The 23,802-nt window shown below is 48.2% G+C and overlaps 1 protein-coding gene across 2 annotated transcripts in view; it reads right to left on the minus strand.

Moving 5' to 3' along the window:
• Positions 1-23,802, minus strand: part of LOC119973187 (E3 ubiquitin-protein ligase RNF123) — a 537,603-nt gene that overhangs the window by 58,502 nt on the left and 455,299 nt on the right. For both annotated transcript variants that reach the window (XM_038810837.1, XM_038810836.1), the window contains exons 36-37: positions 14,471-14,613; positions 6,101-6,195 (exon numbers count right to left, since the gene is read on the minus strand). In XM_038810837.1, coding sequence (XP_038666765.1) covers positions 6,101-6,195; positions 14,471-14,613 — 238 coding nt within the window. The remainder of the gene's footprint in view (positions 1-6,100; positions 6,196-14,470; positions 14,614-23,802) is intronic.

Here is a 23,802-nt window from a genome sequence, read left to right on the forward strand (position 1 = left end):
CATTAGCTTCCAGAGATTAGACAAAGTTGGACTGTGGACCTCCTGAAGCAAATCAAGATGTTCAACAACTTCACTTTGAAATGTGGTAGACTCTCATCCAGCTACCTGCCAGCCTCCCAATTAATGAAGCCATGGGTTCATGGGGCTGGTCCTCCAACAATGGGCCAGAGGCATTTGTTCCACATGCTGGGCTGAGTCTCAGCTGCCACAATGTTATCACATCAACTATCTCCAGTCCTGCAATATGGCGGGAGGGATGGGGGGGGTTGGGGAGCTGACGATGTGTTGGGGGGGCGGGCTGTGGGGGCAGACACTGCTGGTGGAGGGAGAGATGGGCTGGGGGGAGACTGATGATGGAGGGAGGTTGGGCTGAGGGGAGAGACACTGCTGTTGGAGGGGGATTGTCTGGGGGCAGGTTGAAGAGATACTGATGATGGAGGGGCGATGCCTTTAGCCTCAGTGATATATTCCATGTTGTTATATATTTTGTGCTGCTCTGACGGGGTCATTAAACAATTTGCCATCATGTGTCGAGGTTGTTCAGCAGCTGCTGCCAACCATGACTTTATATTGGGTTCTGAAAGGAGGAGTTGGTTATACAGTCGTGTGCTGCACTGGAGACATTAGCCCGAGTCCTATTTCTTCATACTGTTAATGGTCAAGTTAAAAGCTGCCGAGTCAGTACAATTGAAATGTGAGTGGCAGAGAGTGCTGTCAATTATTCATTCTGATGCAATTCCCTCAGCACAGCCTCTCTCCACTTTACATGCTTGTTAGCTGGATCTGCACTCTCACTTTCACTCAACCCAGGACAAGGTGACTCGCCTCTGCTATGTTTCAAGATTGATTGAAAGGTTGACGCCTGTGTGAAGGACTAGGGTTCAGAGTGTGATACACTGGTATGGCAGGAGTAGGAGAGGGGACAGGCAACATAAGGAGAAATGGTTAGATGTCAGAGATTTAAAACAAAACTGCATTAAGCGCTGGAACAACAACCTTTACCATGACTGTGTCAGATACACGAACACGGTGTGATATTCTAGAGCGAGTATCAGGACACTATGTGACATCCCACATCAGATACAAGGACACCTTGCGATATCGCAAATCAGACACCAGGACACCGTGAGATATCCCACATTAGATACCAAGATGCCATGTGATATCCCAGAGCAGATATTTGGATATCGTGTGATAGCCCAGAACAGGTACAAGGACACGGTGTCATATCGCTGATTATATATCAGGACATAGTGTGATATCTGACATCAGATTCATAGATTCATAGAACATACAGTGCAGAAGGAGGCCCTTTGGCCCATCGAGTCTGCACCAACCCACTCAAGCCCTCACTTCCACACTATCCCCGTAACCCAATAACCCCTCCTAACCTTTTTGGTCACTAAGGGCAATTTAGCATGGCCAATCCAACTAACCTGCTCATCTTTAGGCTGTGGGAGGACACTGGAGCACCCGGAGGAAACCCACGCAGACACAGGGAGAACGTGCAGACTCCAATCAAGAATCATACCCCTGGATCAACGAGCCCCTTTGTGATACCAGGACACTGTGTGATACCCCAGATCATATACCAGGACAGTGTGTGATAACCCCGATTAGACACCAGGACACATTGTGATATCACACATCAGATAAAAGAACACCATGTGATATCCCACATCAGATACCAAGACACCATGTGATATCCCAGAGCAGATACCAGAGCAGCATGGAATATCCCGGAGCAGATACCAGAGCACCGTAGGGTATCCCACATCAGATCCAAACACTATGATATCGCACATCAGATACCAGGACACACTGTCATGTCCCTGATTAGATGTTAGGACAACTTGTGTTAAATGTCAGGACAGTTAATGACAATGATGCTATTTAATATCCTTTGCAATGTGTATTGAGTTTTAGTCCTGTGGCAAACTAGTATGAAATTTCCATTTTTATAAAAAATTGCATTTATATAGTGCACCAAAATATAGTATGACCAAAAGGAGATAGCAAAGCACTTACAGCAAATGAAATATTTTGAAAAGTGTGGTCACTGTTGTGTTATAGTTTGCTCCACAAGTGTGAAATCTTTAAGGGTCTGAAGGGAGTGACAGGGACAGGGAGTGGGATAGCTTGATCTTGGTTTCGGACAAGGCTCGGCACAACATTGAGGGCCAAAGGCCTGTTCTGTGCTGTACTGTTCTATGAATAAAGTTACTTTGAGCTCTATAAATAGTTAATTCCTGCGGTCCATTAACGTCCTGGCTGTGAATATCGGAGGTCTGATCAGTAAGTTTGCAGATGATACAAAAATTGGTGGTGTGGTAAATAGTGAGGAGCACGGCCTTGGATTACAGGATGATATAAACAGGCTGGTTCGATGGGCAGAACACTGGCAAATGGAATTTAACCCTGAAAAAGAGTGAGTAATGTATTTTGGGAGGACTAACAAGCCAAGTAAATATACAATGAATGTTAGGACCAGAGGAAGCCCTTCCTCTTTTTCAATAATTAACGTGATTGCTGCCTGCGTCATCGTCCCCGGCAGTTCCCCCTTTTCCAACACCCCCAAGAGTACTCCTTATAAAATTCCGCCGGATATCCATCAGGCCCTGGAGCCTTCCCCGACTTCATACCCCTTATACTGTCCAATATCTCCCTCAGTCCCAGGGGCCCCTCTAGCGCCAGCCTCTTCTCAACCTCCAGCTGAGGAAACACCAGTCCATCCAAAAACCGCCTGTGTCCCCCTCTTCACTCCCCGGGTCCGCCCTGTACAACTCTTTAAAGTAATTCCTAAACACCTCATTTATCTTCCCCAGCTCCAACACCACATACCCAGCCCCAGTCCGTATCCTCAATATTTCCCTGGATGCGGCCTGCCTCCGTAGCTGATGCGCTAAGATTCGACTTGCCTTCTCCCGGTATTCGTATTGCACCCCGCTTGCTCAATGCAACTGTCCCACCACCCTTCTGTTGTCAGCCTATCAAATTGCCCCTGTAATTTTTTCCTCCTCACCAATCCCTCCGTGGTGGGCATCCTCGAATACTCCTTATCTACCTCCACTATCTCGTCCATGAGCCAGTCATAATCCTCTGTCCTTTTCCTATGAGGCTTGAACAAGATAATCTCTCCTCGGACCACCGCTTTTAGCGCTTCCCAAAAAGTGGCCGTCGACACCTCCCCGTTCTGGTTCAACTCTACATAATCTTTATTCGCCGCCCGCACCTCATCACAAAACCCTCTATCTGCCAACAACCCTGAATCAAGCCTCCACCCCGGCCTCTGCTCCCGTCCCGATCCAAGCCATATCTCCAGCACGTCTGAAATCACTATCTTCGCAATCTCTTCCCCCGCCACCCCAACCAAAACCTCCCGGCTCACCACGAAAAAGTTAATTCTGGAATACACTCTATATACATGCGGAAAAAAAGGAATCCTTCCTTCCCCCAGGTTCTTGAAGTGGCACGCGTCCACCATACCGACCTTTTCCATAAACCCACCCAGCTCCTTTGCCATTCTTATCCTACCCATCAACTTGGGGTTCGACCTATCCACCCTTGGCTCCACGACATAATTAAAATCTCCTCCCATAATCAACTGGTGTGCGGCCAAGTCCGGGATTGGTGCCAGAAACCTCCACATAAAACCCACATTATCCCAATTCTGTGCATACACATTCACCGACAACACCGGCATCCCTTCTAAGACCCCACTCACAATCACATATCTACCTACACGTTCACAAACCCCTGTTTTCTTACTCCTCAAAATTGCTACTCCCTGCCACTTTAAATCAAACCCCAAGTGGAAAACATGACCAACCTACCACTTCCTTAGTCTAACCGAGTCCTTCACGCAGAGGTGTGTCTCCCGAAGAAAGTCTACCTCCGCTTTGAAGCTCCTGAGGTGCGCAAAAACTCAAGATCTTTTAACTGGTCCATTGAGCCCTCTCATGTTCCTCATTATTAGCCTTACGCCTCCATTCCTCTCCACCGTCTGTCATCTTCCCCTTTAGCTCTCGCCCCGTTAATTCCACCCTGTACCTGGCCCATTCAAGATGGCCTGCTTCTCTACTCTTGACCACATCTCTTCTCCCACCTCGCCTCATCGCATTACCCTCTCTATCCACCCCCCTCATACCCCCATACCTTCACCCCCATCCCCACCTCTCTCGGCTTTCTCCCCCACCTCACTACCGTTCACCAGCACTGCTTGCTAGCGTGGCAACCGTTATCCAAAGGCTCCTCCCCACTGACTACCCCTTCCTCCGTCCCCACTCCTCTGCCCAGTGAAGAAGGCTCCCTGCTGACATTACCCTCCCCACTCAAACAAAAACTCTACCTAAACTCCAGGTCACCTCCCCAAGAGCAAATAAACAAGAGATAAAACGCACACAGCCCCAGGAAATAGGAGGGGGCTGGAATGGGGACAGCCATCCCCGCATAAACTTTTCACCCCTGCGACACTTTGTCAACTCAACAGTAAATAACAAACAAGAAAAAGACCCCCCTCCAGATCAGAGGAAAAGAAATGTCCCAACCTCCACTCCACCCGTATTCAAAATCATTTTAAAGTTCCAGCACCTCAGTCCCCCAGAATTGTTCAATTCAGTTCTCCCCCAGTTTATGCTTCTTGATGAAGTCCTCGGCTGCTTCTGGGGTCTCAAAGTATTATTCTCGACCTTCAAATGTCACTCATAATTTCGCTGGATAGAGCACCCCAAACCTGATCTGCTGCCGATATAGCCTTGGCCTTGTTGAACCCTGCACGCTGTTTTGCCAGTTCAGCTCCAATGTCCTGGTATATTCGGACCTTGTTCCCCTTCCATTCACAGTTGCCCTTCTCACTGGCCCACCGCAAGATTTTCTCTTTCGCCACAAACTTATGGAGTCTCACAAACACCACATATGGCGGCTCCCCTGCTCTAGGCTTCTGCCTCAGAGGCCTGTGTGCTCCGTCCACTTCAGGGGCCTTATCCAGCACCCCCTGCACCATCAGCCCCACCAGCATCCTCGAAACATACCTCGTGGCACTCACACCTTCCACTCCTTCAGACAGGCCCACTATCCACAGGTTTTGCCTTCTCAAACTGTTTTCCTGCTCCTCCACTTTTGTTTTCAACGTCTTGCAAAGGTCGCCTAAGAGCCCCACCTCGGCCTCCAATGCCACCACTCGATCGCTGTGGTCCGACATCACCCTCTCAATTTCTTGGATCTGCGACCCCTCCAAACGTTTCTCCACCCTCTTCATCAAGCCCTTCAGGGATGCCAGAGTCCCTTCGATGGCCTTCGCGCGATCCTCCGGCATCTCCTTCCTCTGCTGGCGGAATGCTTCCTTGATGAAGGCCATCGACTATCCATCCAGGGTGTTGCTACTTGCACTAGCCCCTTCCCCCTCCGCCATCCTTCCACTGGCTGCTGCGCCACACGTCTCCTCCAATTCCTTGGCTAGGTCTTTCACTGTCTTCTGCTGGGTGTGTTAACCAGCGGACATACCACTCCCAGAGGCAACTACTCCTCCAACTAGCAACTACCTTTCTGTCGAATTGCACCCAATATCGGGTAAAAAGAGCTCTTTTCTATGCCTTCAAGCAGGAGCTGCCCTGTGTGTGACCACTCACATTATGCCTGCTACCAGAAGTCCCCTTCATTGCAGTGTTAATATCAGACTACTTGTGACACTATTAAAGATTATTATTATTAATAATAATAATAGTAGTCGTATTTAGAAGAGTACCTGAAATACCACAGCATACAAATGTTGGAAAATGGGATGAGAGTAAATAGGTGCTCGATGGTCGGCATGGACACGAAAGGCCAATGGGCCATTTTATTTGTGATAAAAACTATGACTCAATTAACTAGTACATTCTTAATGCAGTGCATGTATTTTCAAGTTTCTGTATATCTTCCAGCCAACACCTGCAATCTGGAGTTCAGGAAACACTGGGATTATGTTCCTAACCACTGGTTGCAAAGAAATAGGTTTACTGAGAGACTGTCAATATTGGTGCCAAGATTTGATTTAGTAACATAACTGGCGGTTAACAGGTAAAAAGCACTGCGTCAATGTGCTGCCCTCTGCAGTACTCACCATTGCAGTTGCTGCAGCCTGTCTGGATTCACGGGTCAAATGGGAGAGCAAACCTTCAACTTTCCCCAGCTCCTCCAGGCTGATGTAATCTGGGTCTGCAAGGGAAGAAATAAAGGGACACTCAGTCACACACACATCTTGAAACAAATCTCGTCAAACACAAACTCAACATGAGATAGCCAGAAAATGGTTTAATACACCCAAAATTGTTATTGAATGGTTTCCAATGACGGTCACCAAGAATGTTAGTGGACAGAGCAAAGTCTGAAACAGAGTGGGTAATAAACAGAGTCAGTCTGATACAAAGTCATGTTATGGACAGAGTGAGGTCTGATACAGAGTCAGTATAATGGACAGAGTGAGGCCTGATGCAGAGTCAGGGTGAAGGACAGAGTGAGGTCTGATACAGAGTCAGGGTGAAGGACAGAGTGAGGTCTGATACAGAGTCAGGGTAATGGACAGAGTGAGGTCTGATACAGAGTCAGGGTAATGGACAGAGTGAGGTCTGATGGAGAGTCAGGGTAATGGACAGAGTGAGGTCTGATACAGAATGAGGGTAATGGACAGAGTGAGGTCTGATACAGAGTCAGGGTAATGGACAGAGTGAGGTCTGATGGAGAGTCAGGGTAACAGACAGAGTGAGGGCTGATACAGAGTCAGGGTGAAGGACAGAGTGAGGTCTGATACAGAGTCAGGGGAATGGACAGAGTGAGGTCTGATACAGATTCAGGTTAATGGACAGAGTGAGGGCTGATACAGAGTCAGGGTGAAGGACAGAGTGAGGTCTCATACAGAGTCAGGGGAATGGACAGAGTGAGGTCTGATACAGAGTCAGGGTAATGGACAGAGTGAGGTCTGATACAGAGTCAGGGTAATGGACAGAGTGAGGTCTGATACAGAGTCAGGGGAATGGACAGAGTGAGGTCTGATACAGAGTCAGGGTGAAGGACAGAGTGAGGTCTGATACAGAGTCAGGGTAATGGACAGAGTGAGGTCTGATGGAGAGTCAGGGTAATGGACAGAGTGAGGTCTGATGGAGAGTCAGGGTAATGGACAGAGTGAGGTCTGATACAGAGTCAGGGGAATGGACAGAGCGAGGTCTGATACAGAGTCAGGGTAATGGACAGAGTGAGGTCTGATACAGAGTCAGGGTGAAAGACAGAGTGAGGTCTGATACAGAGTCAGGGTGAAGGACAGAGTGAGTTCTGATACAGAGTCAGGGTGAAGGACAGAGTGAGGTCTGATACAGAGTCAGGGTGAAGGACAGAGTGAGGTCTGATACAGAGTCAGGGTGAAGGACAGAGTGAGGTCTGATACAGAGTCAGGGTAATGGATAGAGTGAGGTCTGATACAGAGTCAGGGTAATGGACAGAGTGAGGTCTGATACAGAGTCAGGGTGAAGGACAGAGTGAGGTCTGATACAGAGTCAGGGTAATGGATAGAGTGAGGTCTGATACAGAATGAGGGTAATGGACAGAGTGAGGCCTGATACAGAGTCAGGGTGAAGGACAGAGTGAGGTCTGATACAGAGTCAGGGTAATGGACAGAGTGAGGTCTGATACAGAGTCACGGTAAGGGACAGGTGGAGGTCTGATACAGAGTCAGGGGAATGGACCGAGCGGAATACAATATTGACAAATGTGAGGTTATCCATTTTGGTAGGAATAACAACAAAAGGGATTATTTAAATGATAAAATATTAAAACATGCTGCTGTGCAGAGGGACCTGGGTGTGCTGGTGCATGAGTCGCAAAAAGTTGGTTTACAGGTGCAACAGGTGATTAAGAAGCCGAATGGAACATTTGTCCTTCATTGCTAGAGGGATGGAGTTTCAGACTACGGAGGTTATGCTGCAATTATATAAGGTGTTAGTGAGGCCACACCTGGAGTATTGTGTTCAGTTTTGGTCTCCTTACCTGAGAAAGGACGTACTGGCACTGGAGGGTGTGCAGAGGAGATTCATGAGGTTAATCCCAGAGTTGAGGGGGTTCGATTACGAGGAGAAGTTGAGTAGACTGGGACTGTACTCTTTGGAATTTAGAAGGTGTCCAATTCACCAAACAAGCACGTCTTTCGGGACTTGTAGGAGGAAATCGGAGCACCCGGAGGAAACTCACGCAGACACGGGGAGAACATGCAGACTTCGCATAGACCAGGGGTGGGCAAACTTTTCCGTGCAAGGGCCACATTCAGAAATTCACAATTTTAAAGGGCCGCATAGTATATTAAGTAAAATAATTACTTCACCCGGTTATGATTCTGGGCGCCTCATATAGAACATAGAACAGTACAGCACAGAACAGGCCCTTCGGCCCTCGATGTTGTGCCGAGCAATGATAACCCTACTCAAGTCAACGTATCCACCCTATACCAGGAAGTAACCCAACAGCCCCCCCCCATTAACCTTAAAAAAATAAATAAATAAAAATTTAAAAAAAAAATGTTTATTTTATTTTATTTTTAATTTTTTTTATGACTTGGTGGGCCGCAAAAGACCTTTGGCGCGCCGCATGCGGCCCGCGGGCCGTAGTTTGCCCACCCCTGGCATAGACAGTGACCCGAGCGGGAATCGAACCTGGGATCCTGGCACTGTTAAGCAGCAGTGCTAGCCACTGTGTTACAGTATCACCCTGTGCTGTAACATCACCAGTCATTTAGAGGTATGGCTAATGTTGCTCCTGGCATGCTCTCCGGCACTCTCATTGAACCAGGGTTGATCCCCTGGCTTGGTGGTAATGGTAAAGTGGGGGATATGCCGGACCATGAGGTTGTAGATTGTGGTAGAGTACAATACTGCTGCTGCTGATGGCCCACAGGGCCTCATGGATGCCAAATCTTGCATTGCTAGATTTGTTCGAAGTCTATCCCATTTACCACACTGGTAGTGTCACACAACAGGTACCCTCAATGTGAAGGCGGGACTTTGTCTCCACAAGAACTGTGCGGTGATCACTTCTGCCGATACTGTCATGGACAGATGCACCTGCAGCAGGCAAGCTGTTGAGGCTGACGTTAAGAAAGTTTTTCCATCTTATTGGTTGCCTTACCACCTGCTATGGTCCCAATATAGCAGCTGTGTCCTTTTTGACTGGGCCAGCTTGGTCTGTGGTAGTACTACTGAGCTAATCTTGGCAATGGACATTGAAGTCCCCCACCCAGAGTATTTTCTGCGCCCTTGACACCCTCAATGCTTCCTCCAGGTGGTTTCAAATGGAGGAGTACTGAATCATCAGCTGATGGTCGACAGTATTTGGTAATCAGCAGGAGATGTCTAGCGATACAATTACCTCTGGGGCCCACCCCTCCACAATTATCTCTGGGATCCACCCCTCCACAATTATCTCTGGGATCCACCCCTCCACAATCATCTCTGGGATCCACCCCTCCACAATTACCTCTGGGACCCACCCCTCCACAATCATCTCTGGGATCCACCCCTCCACAATCATCTCTGGGATCCACCCCTCCACAATTATCTCTGGGATCCACCCCTCCACAATCATCTCTGGGATCCACCACTCCACAATCATCTCTGGGATCCACCCCTCCACAATTATCTCTGGGATCCATCCCTCCACAATTATCTCTGGGATCCACCCCTCCACAATTATCTCTGGGACCCATCCCTCCACAATTACCTTGGGACCCACCCCTCCACAATTATCTCTGGGATCCACCCCGCCACAATTATCTCTGCGACCCACCCCTCCACAATTACCTCTGGGATCCACCCCTCCACAATTACCTCTGGGATCCACCCCTCCACAATTACCTCTGGGATCCACCCCTCCACAATTACCTCTGGGATCCACCCCTCCACAATTACCTCTGGGACCCACCCCTCCACAATTACCTCTGGGACCCACCCCTCCACAATTATCTCTGGGACCCACCCCTCCACAATTACCTCTGGGATCCACCCCTCCACAATTATCTCTGGGATCTACCCCTTCACAATTACCTCTGGGATCCACCCCTCCACAATTACCTCTGGGACCCACCCCTCCACAATTACCTTGGGACCCACCCCTCCACAATTACCTTGGGACCCACCCCTCCACAATTACCTTGGGACCCACCCCTCCACAATTACCTCTGGGACCCACCCCTCCACAATTACCTTGGGACCCACCCCTCCACACTTACCTCTGGGATCCACCCCTCCACAATTACCTTGGGATTCACCCCTTCACAATTATTTCTGGGATCCACCCCTCCACAGTTACCTCTGGGACCCACCCCACCACAATTATTTCTGGGACCCACCCCTCCACAATTATCTCTGGGACCCATCCCTCCACAATTACCTTGGGACCCACCCCTCCACAATTATCTCTGGGATCCACCCCGCCACAATTATCTCTGCGACCCACCCCTCCACAATTACCTCTGGGATCCACCCCTCCACAATTACCTCTGGGACCCACCCCTCCACAATTACCTCTGGGACCCACCCCTCCACAATTATCTCTGGGACCCACCCCTCCACAATTACCTCTGGGATCCACCCCTCCACAATTATCTCTGGGATCTACCCCTTCACAATTACCTCTGGGATCCACCCCTCCACAATTACCTCTGGGACCCACCCCTCCACAATTACCTTGGGACCCACCCCTCCACAATTACCTTGGGACCCACCCCTCCACAATTACCTTGGGACCCACCCCTCCACAATTACCTCTGGGACCCACCCCTCCACAATTACCTCTGGGACCCACCCCTCCACAATTACCTTGGGACCCACCCCTCCACACTTACCTCTGGGATCCACCCCTCCACAATTACCTTGGGACTCACCCCTTCACAATTATTTCTGGGATCCACCCCTCCACAGTTACCTCTGGGACCCACCCCACCACAATTATTTCTGGGATGCACCCCTCCACAATTATCTCTGGGACCCACCCCTCCACAATTACCTTGGGTCTCACCCCTCCACAATTATCTCTGGGACCCACCCTTCCACAATTATCTCTGGGACACATCCCTCCACACTTACCTCTGGGACCCACCCCTCCACAATTATCTCTGGGACACATCCCTCCACACTTACCTCTGGGATCCACCCCTCCACAATTACCTCTGGGACCCACCCCTCCACAATTACCCCTGGGACCCACCCCTCCACAATTATCTCTGGGACCCACCCCTCCACAATTATCTCTGGGACCCACCCCTCCGCAATTACCTTGGGACCCATCCCTCCGCAATTACCTTGGGACCCACCCCTCCACACTTACCTCTGGGACCCACCCCTCCACAATTACCTTGGGTCTCACCCCTCCACAATTACCTTGGTACCCACCCCTCCACAATTACCCTGGGTTTCACCCCTCCACAATTACCTCTGGGACCCACCCCTCCACAATTACCCTGGGTTTCACCCCTCCACAATTACCTCTGGGACCCACCCCATCACAATTATCTCTGGGACCCACCCCTCCACAATTACCTTGGGACCCACCCCTCCACAATTACCCTGGGTCTCACCCATCCACAATTACCTTGGGACCCACCCCTCCACAATTACCCTGGGTTTCACCCGTCCACAATTACCTTGGGACCCACCCCTCCACAATTATCTCTGGGTCTCACCCGTCCACAATTACCTCTGGGACCCACCCTTCCACAATTATCCTGGGACATATCCCTCCACACTTACCTTGGGACCCACCCCTCCACACTTACCTCTGGGATCCACCCCTCCACACTTACCTCTGGGACCCACCCCTCCACAATTACCTCTGGGACCCACCCCTCCACAATTACCTCTGGGATCCACCCCTCCACAATTACCTCTGGGACTCACCCCTCCACAATTATCTCTGGGATCCACCCCTCCACAATTACCTCTGGGATCCACCCCTCCACAATTACCTCTGGGATCCACCCCTCCACAATTACCTCTGGGACTCACCCCTCCACAATTATTTATGGGACCCACACCTCCACAATTACCTTAGGCCCATCCTTCCACAATTATCTCTGGGACCCACCCCTCCACAATTACCTTGGGACCCACCCCTCCACAATTACCTTGGGACCCACCCCTCCACAATTACCTCTGGGATCCACCCCTCCACAATTACCTCTGGGACTCACCCCTGCACAATTATTTCTGGGACCCACCCCTCCACAATTACCTTGGGCCCATCCTTCCACAATTATCTCTGGGACCCACCCCTCCACAATTATTTCTGGGACCCACCCCTCCACAATTACCTTGGGACTCACCCCTCCACAATTACCTCTGGGACCCATCCCTCCACAATTACCTCTGGGACCCACCCCTCCACAATTACCTCTGGGACCCACCCCTCCACACTTACCTCTGGGACCCACCCCTCCACAATTACCTCTGGGACCCACCCCTCCACAATTACCTCTGGGACCCATCCCTCCACAATTACCTCTGGGATCCACCCCTCCACAATTACCTCTGGGACCCATCCCTCCACAATTACCTCTGGGACCCACCCCTCCACAATTACCTCTGGGACCCATCCCTCCGCAATTACCTCTGGGACCCATCCCTCCACAATTATATCTGGGACTCACCCCTCCAAAGGGGTCATGACCACATTTAATAGCCTCCTAATTATACTGGAGTGCTGCTGCCCCTTGACAAACCCAGTCTGATCCTCTGATATAACCACCAGCACAAACCCCTCCAAATGTCTTGCCAACAGCTTGGCCAAAACTTTTGCATCCATATTGAACAACGAGATGGGCCTATAGGACCCACACTCCATCTCATCTGTGTCCTATTTTGGAATCAACGGAATAGACGCCTGCGTAGCCAGCAGATTCCCCCGCGAACTGCTTATAAAATTCCACCGGAAAACCATCCAGCCCTGCCGCCTTATCCAACTGCACCATCCCAATACACTCCACTAGCTCCTGCAACCCCAGTGGCTCCTACAGTGCCTGCTGTTTACCCCTCCATCTCTGGGAACACAAATCCATGTCTGCCTCTTCTCCCCCCCAAGGCTCAGCCCTGAACAACCCCCGATAAAAGGCCTCAAACACTTCATTTATATTCTCCAGCTCCGACACCACCTCTCTCCCATTGCCTGCATCTGCACAATTGCCTTCACTGCTGCTATTCCCGTATATTCCAATCCCACCACCCCGTCAATACCGCCTTTCCCACAACAAAAAAATCAATGCAGGACGACACCCAGTGGATGTGTGAGAAGAAAGAGTATTCCATTTCCCTCGGGTGTACCAACTTCAGATCTCTGACTAGTTTGATTATAATCATTTCATTAAACAGTACAGGAGGTGGCCATTTGGCCCATCATGCCTGCACAGGTTCTTTTAAAGAGCTATCCAATTAGTCCTTTCCTCTACACCCCTGCAAATTTTAATTTTATATTCAATTCCATTTTATTGAAGCTGCTTCCAGAATCCTTTCATGTTGCGCATTCCGGGTCCTAACTGGCTGCATAGAAGTCATTTCCCCAGGACTATTTGACAATTATCCTAAATCTGCAACCATTAGTTGTCCACCATCTTCAAGGCACAAGTCAGGAGCGTGACAGAATACTTCCCACTGGCCTGGATGAGTACAGCTCCAACAACGCTCCATAAGCTCAACACCATCCAAGAGAAAGCAGCCTGCTTGATTGCCACTCCATCCACGAACATTCACTCCCTCCACCGCCGACGCACAGTAGCAGCCGTAGTAGCAAGATGCACTGCAGCAACTCACCAAAGTGCATGAGACAGTATCTTCCAAACCCAAGACCGCTATTATCTATAAAGACATAGGCAGCAGATTTGCAAGTTCCCTCTAAGGCACTCACCACACTGACTGGAAATACATCATTATTCCTTCACTGTCGCTGGGTCAAAACTCTGGAACTCCCTCCCTAACAGCACTGTGGGTGTACCTATAGCACATGGACTAGAGCGGTTCAATAAGGTGGCTCACCACCACCGTCTCAAGGGCAATTAGTGATGGGCAATAAACACTGGCCTAGCTAGCGATGTCCACATCCTGTGAACAAATAAAAGTTCCTGGCCGTCTTGGAAAACCTCTTAATTTTAAACATCTCCATTAATTCTTCTCTTAACTGTTTTTGCTTTAAGGAGAACAGCACCAGATTCTCTCCACGAGACAAGCGTTTGAACCGACAAGGACGTAACAAAAGGGACAATGACCTTCACTGCACCCTCCCACCACTACTCTGCCGCTGACTCATTGCGCTTCCCGTATTAACTCTGGACAGTTTCTGGATTCTCACAGAGGTCTTCCCCATGATACATTTTAAATCTGATACAATAGGTACAAGTTCTGTACAAGTAGATAATGCAGAAGATCTTATTCAGGTCTCTCATAGTGCCAAAGCCCACTGTACTCACATGCATGGAGGGAGAAATGCTTCTTCTCTGTTGCTGGGGGCGTTGCTCCCATGGCTGAGAGCTCATTTTCTCCAAGAAGATACTGTATCGATCTCAGTTGGAAGCAGGGATCAGCCAGGAGCACGGCTGTTGCTCGTTGAACGCTGAAAAGTAGTAAGAGAAAAATTTGAGACTTTGAGCTGAGGTCTTGGCAGCAACTGATGCAACTGTTCCAGGCGAATGGCTCACTCTGCTGAAGAGTCAAAATAAAATAGAATACAATAGCTGTCAGGTAAGAGTAAAAAAGTAAATCAGGTGGAATCGGGGAAAAGGAATGGAATCCTTTGGATGGAGGATTGGTTAACGGGTAGAAAACAGAGAATGGGCATAAACAGGCCTTTTTCAAATTGGCAGGCAGTGAATAGTGAGTTGTCACAAGGAACAGTGCTGGGCCTCAGCTATTTCCAATCTATATTAATGACTTAGATGAAGAGACAGAAAATTTGCTGATGATATCAAGCTAGGTGGAAAGGTAAGCTGTGGGGAAGACACAGAGAGGCTGCAATGAGATAGAGCCAGGTTAAGCCGGAGGGCAATGTTGCATAATCATGGTATTTCTTGTGCAGTTTTCCTCACTAGCAGGCTTACAGTGGAACAGGGGCATTTTAAGAGACTGATCACATGACGTCATCAGCCGTTTGCACGGGTAAACGGGTAGCGTACCAGAGCTGCCTGTAGTGTTAACGTGTTCTAATAAAACTCTTTATTTGTTTGAGCCTCTGAGGCCTGCAGACTTGATTTTAAAACCACTACAGGCAACAAGCTGGCAGATGGAATATAAATATAGGGAAGTGTGAAGATGTTCGCTTTGGCCATAAGAACCGAAAAGTGTGAAAATTGTAAGTGCGGATGTTCAAAGAATATGGGTATGCTCATACAAAGAACATAAGTTGAACTGCAGGTACAAGCTACTGTCCTATGATGGGAGGCTGATTAAATTGGGCTTCTATTCTCTGGAGTTTAGAAGAATTGAGAGGTGATCTCATTGAAACCTACAAAATTCTGAACAGATTTGACAGGATGGATGCTGAGAGATTTGTTTCCCGCTGGTCAGGGAAATCTAAAACACGGGGCACATTCTCAAAATCAGGGGCCAATCATTTAGGACTGAGATGAGGAGGAATTGGAATAGGGTTTGTGAATCTTCGGAGTTCTCTACACTCCAGAGGGCTGTGGATGCTCCATTGCTGAATACATTTAAGGCTGGGACAGACAGACTTTTGTCTCTGGAAATTAAGAGATATGAGGAATGGATGGGAAAATGGAGAGAAGCCCAAAATCAGCCCATGATCACATTGAATGGCGGAACAGGCTTGATGGGCCTGGTCTACTCCTGCTCCTATTTCTTGTGTTCTTGAAAGTTTATGCTCATTCAATATGTTACCATGAATTGTCAGTACAATGGGTTCAAATGGACAAATAGGTTAAAGGGAAATTAAATGTACTTTTGCGGAGAGAAAAGGCCAAGTAAATGGAATTGATCAACCTGTCCAATAACAAATACAATGATCAACAACTTATGATGCAGAGAACTGGAAGAGCACCGGGACCTGTGAGACTCTTAGTTGTTTCAAATTTCAAATCGCTAAGGCAGCCTATGGGCACGGATTGTTTCTAAAACCTCTTAACCCCTTCTAAACCTCCATAGGGACGGTGCACCAGCTGAATTCCCTGCATAGCCTGAGTCTCTACCAAAGAATGGTCTGAACTACATTAGTCAGCAACACCACCCAACTGCATCAATGCGTATCAGGCCTTCCATATAGACAATGACGGCAGTATTGCTTATACTGTACATTTTATGTCAAAACAGTACTCAAGTACATAAATCTTTTGTAAGTCAGTGAAACAAAAAGTATTCATCTCCCAGTGAGTGTGGATAAAATATCACAGCAGACAGAATGTACTGTACCATTAGTTAAGCAACTACACTGGGAGAGACTAATATAAAAGCATAACTAAGGAAATACTTAAGTCACTGAAAGACTGTGGCCGAATTCCTCCGGCTATTGGGATTCACTGTTCCCGCTGGCAGCGCATGCCCACCTGTGGGTTTCACGCTGGTGTGGGATATCTTCAATGGGAAATCCCATTGACAGCAACAGGAAGGGAGAATCCTGCCACCAGCGAACGGCACTCTACGAGAAACACACGGCTGGGGGACCAGAGAATCCAGCCCAGTGCTTATTTGGTCAGAAGAACAGAACACAAATATAAGGACAAATTGCACAAGATTCGTATACATCTGGGGCAGCACGGTGGCCTAGTGGTTAGCACAACTGTCTCACGGCGCTGAGGTCCCAGGTTCGATCCCGGCTCTGAGTCACTGTCCGTGTTGAGTTTAAACATTCTCCCCGTGTCTGCGTGGGTTTCATCCCCACAATCCAAAAATGTGCAGAGTAGGTGGATTGGCCATGCTAAATTGCCCCTTAATTGGAAAAAATAATTGGGTAATCTAAATTTTAAAAAAAAGATTCGTATACATCTGCAATCATGGTTATACTCACAAACCTTCGGTTGGCACTATGGCGCAGTGGTTAGCACTGCTGACCCACAGCGCTGAGGACCAGGGTTCGTTCCCAGCCCCGGGTCACTGTCTGTGTGGAGTTTGCACATTCTCCCGGTGTCTGCGTGGGTTGCACCCTCACAACCCTAAGATGTGCAGGTTAGGTGGGATTGGCGACGCTAAACTGTCCCTTACTTTGAAAAAAATAATTGGGTACTTGAAAAAAAGAAAATTCTCACAAATCTAGAGGAAATTGAGATGGAAGGACAATCTAGTTCTGCTAAAATCAATGGATATCTCTTCAAAGAAGAGCAAGGAGTCGAGAGGAACATGATTCATATTCCACACAACAGCTTCCACAATTAGAAGCTGATGGTTAAAAATAAAAACCCAATTGATTACAGTATAATATTACAGTGCTTTCATCCAACACACAGGCAGGGATCTATTTGTCATTTGTAATAAGTACAGCCCATTATACTAGCTTTTGTCAATGGCGTAGGATCCTGGTGTAAAGTGACATGATATGTGCCTGTGATTACTCATCATGATTCCTCTCAAGAGTGAGGGAACATTGTTCAGCATCTGTACTTCCTCACAGTGAAGGAGTTTTTGCCTATTCTGGAGTCCCTAACATAGTGAGTTCCCCCTCACCTCATTATACATCCCCACTCGCTGAGGCCCCAGCTCCACACCAAACTTCTTATAAAACTCTGCTGGGAACCCATCTGGCCCTGCATTGATCCTGCGCCATCCATTATGTCTCTCAGCCCAATCAGAGTCCCCGACCCCTGCACCTTCGCCTCCTCCACCCTTGGGAACTCCAACTCGCCCAAGAACCGCTTCATGGTTTCCTCCCCAGACCCCGACTCATACAACCTTCTGGCCCCGAACACCCCATTCCCCCCTTCTGGGTCCGACACCACCTTGTCTCTCTTATCCCTCACCCTACCAATCTCCCTCATCGCTGCCTGCTTTCTCAGCTGGTGTGCCAACTTCCTGCTTGCTTTTTCCCCATACTCGTATACTGCCCTTCCGACCCTCACAATTGCCCTACTGCCTTCCCCGTGGACACCAACCCAAATTCTATCTGGAGCCTCTGCCTCGCTTTTAGTAGCCGAATCTCTGGCACAACTGAATACCTCCGATCCACCCTCAAAATCTCATCTTTCTCCGGGCAGCATGGTGGCGCTGTGGCTAGCATTGCTGCCTCACGGCGCTGAGGATCGGGTTCAATCCTGGAAAAAAAGTATTGGGTACTCTTAATTTGTAAAGAAAAAAAAAAGCATTCTCCTCAGCGCCCTGTGCGCATGGTCCACCTCAGGAGGATGGTCAGAGGCTCCCTCAACTTTTCCAGCATGCTTGCCCAATACTTTGTGGCCTTTGCACCTTCAATGCCTTCAGACATCTCCATGATCCACAGATTATGCCTCCTGGAGCGGTTCGCGAGATCCTCCAGCTTCTCCCTCAGCTTCTTCTGGCTGCTCATCACCGTTCCCAACTCCGCTTCCAGCCAGGTCAACCGATCCTCATGCTCCCCCATCGACTCCTCCATCTTTTGGATTGTCAGGCTCCTGTCTCCAGCCTTTGCTTCACACGCTCGGTCGCTGCCCTAAGCGGCTCCACCACCTGAGCAAATCCTCAAAGGCCTCCTTCCTCTTCTGCTGAAGCTTGCTGTTCAGGAATTCCACCAGCTGCTCCGTAGACCACTGGGTGGGCAACGCTGCCCACCTGCTCTCCACCATATTCTCCTGTCTCGCACCACAAAAACTTTCTTGTTCAAGTTGCTGCCTCTTTCTTGCTGCACTTCTCGGCAGATGAGCCATAAACCAGTCCCACCATTTCTGCTGTTCTCATGCACGTTCTGCCATCCAACACCACGTGATTGGGGTGGGGAAGGACCAAATAATCCACCTCTAGCGGGAGCCACCAAATGTGCGGCCACTCATTCCACGGCCGCCATCCAAAGTCACAAGTTTGTGATTTCAATCATGCTGCTTGAAACGGTAGCCAAGTAACCAAGCAACCTTCCCCTTTAGAATGAGGGAAAAATAAAGCAACTGGACTTATTGGGGCGCATCTACTTGATACATCAGTCCAGGAGATAAACCTACCTCCTGTTATGAGTTATGCTTCTTTATTTTTGAAAATGTGATTTTTCAACTTTCAACTGACTGGAACTTTTGAAATTTAGGGGAGAACAGTGGCACGGTCACTGGACTAGTAATCCAGGGTAATGCTCCGGGGACCAGGGTTCAAATCCCACTAGGGCAGATGGTGCAATTTGAATCTAATAAAAAATCTGGAAATAAAAAAAGCCCACCTGGTTGACTAATGTCCTTCAGGGAAAGAAATCTGTCAACCTTACCTGGTCTGGCCTATATGTGACTCCAGACTCAAAGCAATGTGGCTGACTCTTAAATGCCCTCAGGGTGGGTAACAAATTCTGTCCCAGCCAGCGACGCCCACAAACGAATAAAAAAAATCAAAGGAAGACATAAATAATGTACCAGAAATTCTAAACAATACAAGTTTTAGTGTAGAGCTAAAGGAAATTAGTATTGGTAAAGAAATGGACAAATCTCTAGGGCCTGATAATCTTCATCCCACAGTATTTAAGGAAATGGCTCTAGAAATTGTAGATCCATTGGTGGTCACTATCCAAAATTCTCTGGAATGGTTCATACAGATTGGAGGGTAATAAAGCCCCACTTTTAAAAAGGAAGGTGGAGAGAAAACAGGGAATTATAGACCAGTGAGCCTAAAGTCAGTAGTAGGGAAGTTGCTGGAGTTCATTATCAATAATTTCATAGCCCAGTATTTGGAAAGCAGTGGTGTAATCAGACAAAGTCAGCACGGATTTACGAAAGGAAAATCATGCTTGACAAAGCTACTAGAATTTTTTGACGATGTAACTAGTAAAGTTGACCAGGGAGAACCAGTGGATATGGTTTATGTAGACTTTCAGTAAGCTCTCGTTCAGGTCTCACATAGCAGATTAATAGTAAAGTTAAATGCATGGGATTACGGGGAGAGTCTTGAGATGGATAGAAAGCTGGTTAGCAAACAAGAAGCAAAATGTTGGAATAAATGGGTCTTTTTCAGATTGGCAGGCAGTGATTTGTGGGGTACCCCCGGATCTGTGCTAGGACCCCAACAGTTCACATTATATATTAATGATTTTGACGAGGGAGCTAAATATACAAATTTTCAGATGATACGAAGTTGGGTGGGAGGGTGAGCTGTGAGGAGGATGCAGAGACGCTTCAGCGGGATTTGGACAGGCTGAGTGAGTGGCCGCATGCATGGCAGATGCAGTAAAATGTGGATAAATGTGAGGTTATCCGCTTCGGTAGCAAAAATAGGGAGGCAGATTGTTATTTGAATGGGTGTAAATTGAGGGAGGTGGATACTCAGCGAGACCTTGGTGTCCTCGTGCATAAGTCGCTGAAAATAAGCGCGCAGGTACAGCAGGCGTAAAGAAGGCAAATGGTATATTGGCCTTCATGGCGAGAGGATTTGGGTATAGGAATAGAGATCTTTTACTGCAATTGTATAGGGCATTGGTGAGGCCACACCTGGAGTAGTGTGTGCAGTTTTGGTGTCCTTCTGAGGAAGGATATTCTTGCTGTGGAGTTCAACAATGGTTTACCAGGTTCCTGGATTGTCATATGAGGAGACGCTAAATCGGTTAGGATTATACTCATTGGAGTTTAGAAGAGTGAGAGGGGATATCATAGAAACATATAAAATTCTAACAGGATTAGACAGGGTAGATTCAGAAAGCATGCTCCCGATGGTGGGGGAGTCCAAAACTAGGGGTCATAGCTTGAGGATAAGGGGGTAAACCTTTTAGGACTGACGCAAGGAGAAATTTCTTCACTCAGAGTATTGAATCTGTAGAATCCGCGACCACAGAAAGTCGCTGAGACCAAAATGTTGTGTAATTTCAAGAAGGAATTAGATAAAGGGATATGGGGGAAGGCAGGATCAAGGTATTGAACTTGATCAGCCACGATCATAATGAATGGCAGAGCAGGCTTGAAGGGCTGAATGGCCTCCTCATGCGTCTGTCAGTCATGATCGCATTGATAGGTGGAGCAGACTCTTTGGGCCGAATGGCTTACTTCTGCTCCTACATCTTATGGAAACCTTGTTTGATTGGCTTCTTGTAATAATTAAATGCATGCTGGTTTGGAAAAGACATTTCCTCATGAAAAATAAACTTAAAACTTTGCTACCAACTGAGAAGGTTGAATAGAGGGGAGCCAAATCACCCCTTCTCACTTGGTCATGATACTCCCAATAACCTTATTTTATTGGAGAAAAGCCAAGTAACACAGCAACAAATCTATTGATAGGAACAGCTGAAAGTTGGCTGTAATTGATCAAGGTGTATGTGAATTAAGTTATAAGTCTCCCAATCTGCTTGCTTTTTAAAAAATTTGTTTTTGGGTTGTGGGCATCTCTGGCTGGGCCAGCATTTGTTGCACTTTCCTAACTGCCCTTGAACGGAGTAGCTTTCTGGGCCATTTCAGAGGGGGTGGGAGGGGGGGGAGAGGCAGTTAAGAGTCAACTGGTAATGGTAAGGATGGCAGGTTTTCTTCCCTGAAGGACATTAGTGAACCAGATGGATTTTTACGACTAGCGGCATTGGTTTCATGGTCATCTTTATACTTTTAATTCCAGATTTTCATTGAATTCAAATTTCACCATCTGCCATGGTGGGATTCGAACCTGAAGCCACAGCATTATCTTGGGTCTCTGGATGACTAGTCTAGTGACAATACCACTATGCCACTGCCTCCCCCTAAATTTTGCTCAGTGTAACAAGAAGTGTGTAATTGATGTCTCATATCTCTAATACTACGAGATCTGACCTCTGCAGAGTGATGGTTTGTAAGCTCTGCTGTCCAGGTGCATTCTCCATGGATACCATATAGGTGTGTTCGGTTCTTTCCTCCACAGCACAAGGCCTAACTGCTGCGGACAGATGTTCTACTACATCTGTCCATGACAGTATTAAGAGGTTACTACTTCAGAGTTTCTGTGGAGAGGAACTCCACCTTCGCATTGAGAATACCCTCCATCACGTTGTGTGTTATTACCATCATGCTAAAAGAGTTAGATTCAAAACAGATGTGACAGCTCAGAACTGGTTACCCATTAGGCTCCGTGGGTTATCAGCAACAACAGAATTTTAGTCAACCATAATCTATCACCTCATGGTCCACCATTTCCCTCACTCTCTCATTACTCTCAAGCCAGGGTACCAACCTGGTCCAATGAGGACTATAGGAGAGCATGCAAGGTGCTGCTTCAGGCATATCTGTATATGAGGTTCTAGTGTGGTGAATCTGTGATAAAGGATTACATGTGCACCAGGCAGTGGAAGCATCATGCTAAAGTCAGAGCTAAGAAACCACAACCAGTATATCAGTTCAAAGCTCGACAGCACTGCCACATTCAGTTAGAAATGGTGAGGGGCACTTCCGGTGGTGGCTATAAAGGAGTAAGTCTCACATCTGGTGGCTCCCGCTCGGGTCGGACTTTTGGACCTTTTCCCCCGATTTTTACCGGATTTGATTTGAAAAATCGATGACAGAGGCAATTGTGCACCAGATTCCCACATCGGTGCATGGAGAGGAGGACTAGAGGTGCTCGTAAGGGCAGAAACAGAAGGACAGAGAAGGCTTGGGCTGAAGCTGCACCGGGAGGAAGCATGGCGGAGGACTGGACCTCTGGCTTGTCGTCCCAGCGGTCAATGGAGCAGCTGATGCAAGTTATCCAAGAGGGCTTCACCAAGCAGAAGCAGGACTGCTTGGACCCGATTAAAGAGGCACTTGCGCGGCTGGCGCTTAGATTGGATGCCCAAGAGATGGAGTTGGGGATGCTGAGAGACCAGCAGAAAGAGCTTCTGGAGAAGGTGGAGGACCTGGAGAACAGGTCCCGCCGGCAGAACATGAGAATCGTTGGACACCCGGAGGGATCCGAAGGAGCGGCACTGGGGCAAACAGTGGCCATGTTCGAGATGAGGCATTCCCCTCACAGGGCTCACAGAGCGCTTGCAAGGAAGCCGCAAATAAGAAACCCCCCGTGGGACAATGGTGGTGAGATTCCACAGGTATTTGGATAAGGAGCGTATTTTACAGTGGGCCAAGCAGACACTGAGCTGTAAATGGGACAACAGTATCCTGTAGATCTATCAGGGCCTGAGTGTGGAGGTGGCCAGGAGAAGAGCGGGGTTTAACCAGAAAAAGGTGAAGTTCGAGCTGTTGTATCCGGCCCGCCTCTGGGCCACATACGAGGAGCAACATTTCTATTTCGAGTCGCCTGAGGAAGCGCTGGACTTCTCGAAAAGGAAAGGACTGGTGTTGGACTGAGAACGTTGAATTTTCCTGCAACGTTTAGGTTTAAAAAGAAGTTTCTTGTTTTTCGTTTTGCACACCTTATTTGTAATGCCTGCTGTATTGATCTGGGGCCAGTTGCAGAGCTGAGTGAGTTAAAGTTTGCATTTACACTGTTGGGGCTGGAGGTGTGTTTGTTCAGATGCTGGATCTTTTGCTTGATCCTTTCTTTGTTCAACTTGGGTTTTTTTTTTCTCTGTTGGGCAATTGTGCTGGGATTGTTTTTCATTTGAATATATATGTATGAGCAGGGGGGAGGGAACAATAGGTGGGAGAATGTCTGGCGCCAGAGGCGAGGGCCACCAAGCTAGCTGGGCGGGCTAGTTTAGGAAGCATAGTGGGGGGTGAGCAGATGTTAGGCTTATCAAAGGGGTTTGATT

The sequence above is a fragment of the Scyliorhinus canicula genome, chromosome 11 (genome assembly GCF_902713615.1).
Source record: "Scyliorhinus canicula chromosome 11, sScyCan1.1, whole genome shotgun sequence".
Classification (NCBI taxonomy): Eukaryota; Metazoa; Chordata; class Chondrichthyes; order Carcharhiniformes; family Scyliorhinidae; genus Scyliorhinus; species Scyliorhinus canicula.